This window comes from Sminthopsis crassicaudata, chromosome 2 (genome assembly GCF_048593235.1).
Source record: "Sminthopsis crassicaudata isolate SCR6 chromosome 2, ASM4859323v1, whole genome shotgun sequence".
In the NCBI taxonomy this organism is placed as follows: domain Eukaryota; kingdom Metazoa; phylum Chordata; class Mammalia; order Dasyuromorphia; family Dasyuridae; genus Sminthopsis; species Sminthopsis crassicaudata.
In genome coordinates, this window is record NC_133618.1 from 601,668,459 (window position 1) to 601,675,983 (window position 7,525).

Here is a 7,525-nt window from a genome sequence, read left to right on the forward strand (position 1 = left end):
AAAAAAAAAAAAAAAAAAGCTTTTTCTTGCTTTGTTTAAGTGTGATAACTTACTTCATTCTCTTTCCTTTTGTCATTCCTCTCTTGCCATTTAATTTTACTTTTTTAGATATCATCTCTTCATATTCAACTAATATTTGTGTCCTCTGTCTATATATACTCATTCTAACTACTCTAATTATGAAAAAGTCCTTAATGCCATCTTCCCACATAAGAAAATAAACAATTTAATCTTATTAAATCTCTTGTGATTACCCTTTCCTGTTTACCTTTTTAATGCTTCCCTAGAGTTTTGAATTTGAAAATCAAATTTTCTATTCAGCTCTGGTTTGTTTTTCATTAAGCATATTTGTAAATCCTTTATTTCAATGAATATCCTTCTTTTTCCCTGAAGGATTATAGTTTTGCTGGTTCAGTGATTCTCTTTTGTAATCTTTAGTTCCTTTGCCTTTCAGAATATCATATTGCAAGACTTTTGATTCTTTAATACAGAAGCTGCTAAATCTTATGTTATCCTTACTATAGCTCCAAGATACTGGAATTTTTTTCTTTTCATCTGCCTGAAGTAGTTTCTTCTGATCTAAGAATGATCTGAGAGAGAATTTGGCTCTAATATTACTGAGACTTTTCATTTTGCGACCTCTTTAAGGAGATGATTGGTTAATTCTTTTCATTTCTATTTTAACCTCTGTTTCTAGCCAAAATACCTTCTCTAGGAAGCTATTCCTCACCTTTCTTAATTTTAGTGTCTTTCTTTTCTTATTTCCTATTCATCTTCTATCTATTTTGTTTGAACACATGTTTGTGTATAGTCTTTTTCATTAGATTGTGAGCTACTTGAGGTCAGGGCTTTCATCTTTCTTAATGCTTAGCACTGCCTTGTACACAAAAGACATCTAATTTATTCTTATTGATTGATGAATAAAATAAGATATTCACAGGGCTGAATTATGATAGAATTTGCATTTTAGTCATAGGAGGTCATTTTCTCTTTGATTTCTCTCTATTTGAACAAGTCATAATTACTGTATTGTTCTTAAAAAAGTATTAATCATTTGGAATCACCACTCTGTTATTCAGTCAGAGCTTATTTGTTCCTTGTGCCACCTTAGAGCTCAAGAAGAATGCAAAAGACACAGAAGGCATAAGATCTATATTTAAGGACCTTTATTGTAGGAAATAGACCTGATATTAGAAACAAATTATGAACAATAGAACAATAAATTGCTTTGGAAAGTAATGGGTTCCCCTAGCTGATAGTTTTCAAGCAAAGATAACCACTTGTTGAGTATATTATAAAGAAAATTCTTTCTAATTTATGGATTAAACAAGGTGCAATAGTCATGAAGTTCTTTGCAGCTCTTGAAATTCTGATTCAGTGATCCTTGTTAAGTGATACATGTCATATACATAATATATACATATGTGTGTATTTCATTCCCTTCTAGCCCCACAGCTAACTTTGATTATTTCCCCCAATATTCCCAATCACAAGAGATAAATGATATACTTATAATTAAATAAAATTGTGAGAGTCACACTCTAAATATGTTTTGAAAATGATGAATTATATTAGATAAGAAAGGAAATATAGTAATTGAGAAAGGAAGAAATGCAATTGCCTGAAATATAAGAAGTTCATTGTGACACATTATCTGTGTTTTTGCCATCATCAGTGCTTCTGTCTTAAGAGGTTTATATGCTTATAGCAATTTTGCACTTTATACACTTACAGCAATTTGGATATTATTTATCCTCATGACCCTCTGTGCTTTGTGATAATTTCTCTGCTGAAGTTAAAAAATTTGATCATCCAATCAATGCTGCATAATGGATAGAGTGATGGGCCTTTGGAACTGGGTTTAAATTCTGATTCTGGAACTCGAGATAGCTGGATGACCCTAATTAAGGCACTTAAATGTTCTGCTTTCTCATTTATAAAAATGGAGACAATAAGACCTGTAGTATCTCTAACATAATATTGTTGTCCAGCTAGAATGAGATCATACTTGAAAGCTCTTTGCAAGTGATAGGTATTACTGTATAAATGTCAAGGTGGTATTATTTAGTAATATTTTAGTATTAGACATCATAGGAATGCATCTAAACATTGCCTAGCAATAGTTTTCTGAAGTTAAGTAATATTTTATTCTTTTGTATGGATTATTTTTAGATGATTTTGAGTTTTAAATTCAGTCTAAATTCTAAATTCATTCCTCTGCCATGAAAAAAATATATATATAAAAGTTCAATAAATGTACTCATTCCTGACTTGATTTCTAAGTAAATCTTCTGTAATTGGAAACCTGCATTTCTGGGTGCCACTGAGGGATGTCACAGGGAAAGCTGAACACTGACATCCAAAGATTTCCCTCTTAACTGTTTCATAGAGCCATAGAGCTTAGTCTTGGGATGAATGATGCCTTTCTATATAGTCCTAGGGACAGCAAGTGAGAATAACTGAAAATCAGTTGGAGTGGTTGGGGAATTTCAAATCTTTTCATCTTTTCATCATGGATGGGAAAAACTGCTCACAAAGATAGCTTAAAGAAAGAAGTTTATAAAAATCTACTTGAGAGAAAGTAACTTACAAAACAAAATCAATTAAAATGAATGACTCTACACTTTTGATTTCCCACTTTTATTTCCCATAGACACAATTAGCCAAAATTAGTTATCTGGGTATGGTCCCATTGCTTCTCTCATAATTCTGGCAGTATGTGGTCTTCATATCATCAGAGCAAGCCATGCCATCTGTGTCTAAATACAATACATAGGAGGGACACCACTTGGGAGAAGAAAATGAATGCTTATTTTGGGGATACCCATTGCCCTCTCCCACAAGGGGACCATTAAAACATTGAAAGATGGTCTTTACTAAATGGGTTGGCATAGTGCTTATGAAACACTTAGTACAATAAGATGGAGATGATAAATGTATAATAGTAGCCTAGGTAAGAGAATGTGCCTTAGGAAATATATGAAGTCTGTTAATTCTCTTTAAAGACCCCAGTAAGTGAAAGTCCCAAATAATAGTCCTTTCGTATCCTGGATGCTTAGTTTTTCTCTTTTGTCTTCCTCACTCCCTGTACCCCAAGAGTTGCACTTGTTTGAGCTTAAACAGAATTGGCACCTTGGTATCTATTGACTACTGTTTAGGGCCCATTTTATGCTCTGCAAGGCATTCTGATATATATTTTCTCATGTGAGCTTCACAGCAATACCATTAGCTATATATAACAAATAGGGGGACAGAGAGGGAGCCTTTAAATATACATGTGCTGTCTTTGAATCACAGACAATAGAACTAGAAGAGATCTTCAAGAACATATAGTCAATAAATCAACCAATAATATTTATTAAGCATTCATTGTGTATTGGGCATTGTGTTAGGAATGGTGGATATTAATTCTTCTACTCAAGGAACTTACAATCTAATGTGGGGATAACATGCAAATAGATATTTACAAAGCAAGTTATGAATAGAATAACTAGGAAGCAATTCGCATAAAAAAAGACTTCAGAATTGAGATTAAAGTCTTTCAGGAAAGGATGGATTTCAGTTGGGAATTAAGGGAAGTTTGGGAGATCAGTAGGCACATAGGAGGAGAGAGGGCATTCTAGGCATGGGGGAAGCCAGAGAAAAGGTCCGGTATTGAGAGGTGAAGTATCTTTGTGGAGTAGCCAGAAGGCCAGTTTCACTGATCAAAGAGTACCTGTGAGGGAATAAGGTATAAAAAGACTGGAAAGGTTATGAAGGGCTTTGAATGCTGTCCACATTGTATTTGATCCTGGAAATAGCAGGAGCTTTGGAATTATTTAGTGGGGGAAGTGAAAGAAGGAAGGGAGGAAGGAAAGAAGGAAAGAAAAAAGGAATAAAAGAAGGAAAATAGGAAGAGAGGGAAGAAGGAAGGGAAGAAGGAAGGAAGGAAAGCCAGGGCATCAGAAAGGATTAGCAACTTGCCCAAATCTATATTATTTGTTCATGGTAAAATCAGGACCAGAATCTAAATTAAGTACTCCAACATCCAACTTTTTTTAAGCAAATGAATCTATGGTTGAGAGTAATCACACTGTTCTTGTTGCCCTAAAGGTTGACCGGCCGGTGATGGGAGAAGAAGCTAGAATATGTACCTATAGATTCACAGTGAAGAAACTCTCTTCCATGTTCTTCTCTTAGAGAAAATTCTCTCCCCAATGTTCAAAGCCACATTCAAAGCAAAGAACTACAAATAAATTTGGTTTCCATAACTGAGAAGAAAACAAATTGCTGTTTGAATGTGATAAAACTTTAAAACTTGTGCAATAACAAAAGATAGGAGAGATTAAAAGTAGCATAGAAAGATCTATAAGAACTGATATGCATTCAGAATGATGCTGTATACATTAACTGTAGTTGCACAAATTAAAAATATTTCTAAAAGGAAGCCTAGTTCTAAGTAATTCACAAATTAATAATGATCTTAAAAATAGAAGATACTCACCTCCCTTCCCATGCAAATTAATTAGTCAGGCAGAATACTGGTTACCATACACAGTATGAGACTAGGTCACTCATTCTAAGTGTTGGACAGCTTTCCTTAATTGCATTTTTTTTTTGGTACAAAGAAACATTCAATAAAATTTAGAGAAATAACTGTGATATAAAAGCAAAGCAAAACATAAATAATACTTATTTTAAAAATAACTATTCCCTTCATTTTTTTCAGGCTGGTAGAATTATCCTACATTGGCCCCATCAGTTATCACTGGGGAGTCTTCTCCAAATGTTTGGCTTACAGTAAAGCAGCATCAGACCCCTTCGTGTACTCTTTATTAAGGCACCAGTACAAGAAGAGCTGGAAGGACATACTGAACAGGATTCTCAAAAGAGGTTCCATCAATTCGTCAGGCCTCACAGGGGACTCACATAGTCAAAACATTTTGCAAATCACAGAGTGAAGGAAGATGCTCAAGTCATTGGAGTAGAAAGTGGAAGCATGGATGGGGGCCAGAAAGGAAGACCTCCTAGATACTGAACAAAAACCCATCATCAGCTCACCACCATGCAAAGTACCATGTACATCAACCTGTCTGCTTTCCTGAGTAGACTGTTGTCTCTGTGCTGCTTGTGAAAGCCATGGCAAAGAGTGACACTGGAAAGGCTTTCTGTCCTTCCTGAGAGCTTGATCCAACTTCCAGACCCTGCAAAGGCAGCAGAGCAGTTGGATCAAAGTGTAAAGTCCTCCCAGGTGGCCCCAGAGTACAGGCGCTGAAAGAAGGTGGTCATTTATCTTATGACTGGACTTTTATCTCCTTAGTTCATTCACTAGCCGGTGGGGATTGTGCTCAGTGTTGTACTTTTAACAAATACAAATCATAATTCATTCTCAACAGGACAGATCAGACATGCAAAAAGAAAGATTATTGGAATAAGAGCATCATGAATTCAGGTCTAGTCATCTGTATTTATTTGTATCTTTTAGGATCAACTTGAATAATGCTTGATACACTTGGGTTCCATCTTCACTCGTGCAAACTAGTTTGGGAAAATTTTTGAATTGTATCATATAATTAGTTGTGTTTTCTAAATAAGCAGCTGTCAAACTAAGTTTGATTTCATCCCCAGCTCCCTCATTCCCTATGTGTATACAATCATTCAGATCTGATTTGTTTAGGTAGACAGCACTTTAGGGTAACAATAACTCAAGTTGATAGTTGACACCTTAATTTAGTCCCATTTGAATGGATTGATTCTAAATCTGTTTTGTTACTTCCTTGCATTAGCCAATTTTACTCTAATTTGAGTTGAATCAAATTGAGGAACCATTACTTATACTTCCTTCATTTACAATAGTCCTGCATTTTCAAGAAATATTTCAACTTCATTCTACTCAGTGACACATCTCATTTGATACTTTAAAAGAGACAGAACTGGTTTTGCTTTTTTCATCTTAACTTTAAATAATTGTTTCCAACTTTGAAAACAAGGATTATAAAATATATTGAGCTGTTTGCCAGCTACTTTTTGCTCAAGGCTATCCAAAATTAAGTAGAAGCCAAGAATAAGGCAATGACTGATACTGTCCAGGGAAGCAAACTTTCTATTCCCAGTTTTGTAGTGTCCAGTAGTCTTGTCTTCACAACAAAAGCAGAGATCAGTGAGTTGAATTTGATTAGAGTGAGCCAAATTCATCACAAATATTTTTCAGTCATATTTAAGAAAGATCTATGATTTATTATACTTGGGCTTTGAGAATAGCATAATAATATTAGTCCCTAAGTAGCAATGAACCCACTTATATTTCATGTGCCATGGAAGAAGATATGAAACTTGTAATGTCACCTCTACTGAGAGGAATTGACATCCATAATTTAATGGATTTCTTTTGCAATGAATTGTGCATGTGTCTGTGTGATATAACTAAAAACAGAAGAAAAAAATGTGGACCTAAATGCCTGATAAATTAAAATAAAAAAAATTAAACCCTCTCATGTTAACATAGCACTTAATGGTTTCCAAAGTATTTCCCTCATAATAATTTTGTTCAGTATTTGTATCTCCATTTCAAAAATGATAGAGTTGAATCTCACAGAGGTTAAGTAATATGTGCATGATCAGATAGATTTAGTAAAGTAAATGTCAGAACTGAGATTAAAATCCAGGTTTTTTGATTCCTAGTCTAAGACTCTTTCTACTACACTGCGATGAATTGGATGTTCATATAAACATAGCCTAAAGAAGGATAATGGTGATTATGATTAAATAGAGAGAGATGGGCATATATATATATATATATATATATATATATATATATATATATATATATATATATATATATATATACATGTATACATATATACATTCATGTTTATTGCTTGTATTTTTGTACATGAATATATACAAACATGTATGTAATATACATATATGGGACAGAGGGAGAAAGACTAAGACAGAGAGAGAGAGAGGTTGTATGATAGAGAGCAGGAGCTTGGATTGAGGAAGGTTTAAATGTCTTCTCTGACCCACATTGATTTTGTAATCCTTCTTAAGCCAGTTAGTTACATTCTCAAGGTTCCTAGAAACTCTGTAAGTAGAGTGCTGATCTCCATTGGGGGGTCCTTACATAAATTAATTCTCCGTTGAAAGAATCCTAATTAGATTATCTACCTCATTTTAGCAAATCAATTTATTAAATTTAACACTGTCTCTCAGGTAGGACAAGAAGAAATGACATATTCAAAGCTTCTCTGGCTGAATTGTACCATAATATAAAATGTTCATTCTTTACTGGTTAGATGCTGAGAGGTGATGAATTGCGATGAAAAGATTTGAAATAAGAAAAGGATAAACAATCACATGTGGAAACCTTTATTTCATCCTCTGTAGTTAATCTCATTTGTTCAGACTTTATTCAAGCCCATGTGATTTATTAGCTCTGCTGCAACTTTAATAGTTTAGAGGATTTTCCTTGATATCAATGAGGTCTGGGTACACTAAAACTCAACTCATTACCTCCCACATTGGGTAAGTTACTGGTGCATTT

General features: G+C 34.0%; 1 protein-coding gene across 1 annotated transcript in view; it reads left to right on the forward strand.

The window, feature by feature from the left end:
* GPR26 (G protein-coupled receptor 26) overlaps nt 1–6,761 on the forward strand; it is a 34,486-nt gene extending 27,725 nt beyond the window's left edge. The window contains exon 3 of the mRNA XM_074295801.1: nt 4,709–6,761. Within this exon, the coding sequence (XP_074151902.1) occupies nt 4,709–4,940 (232 nt within the window). The 3' untranslated portion in view covers nt 4,941–6,761. The remainder of the gene's footprint in view (nt 1–4,708) is intronic.
* The last annotated feature ends 764 nt before the right edge of the window (nt 6,762–7,525 follow it).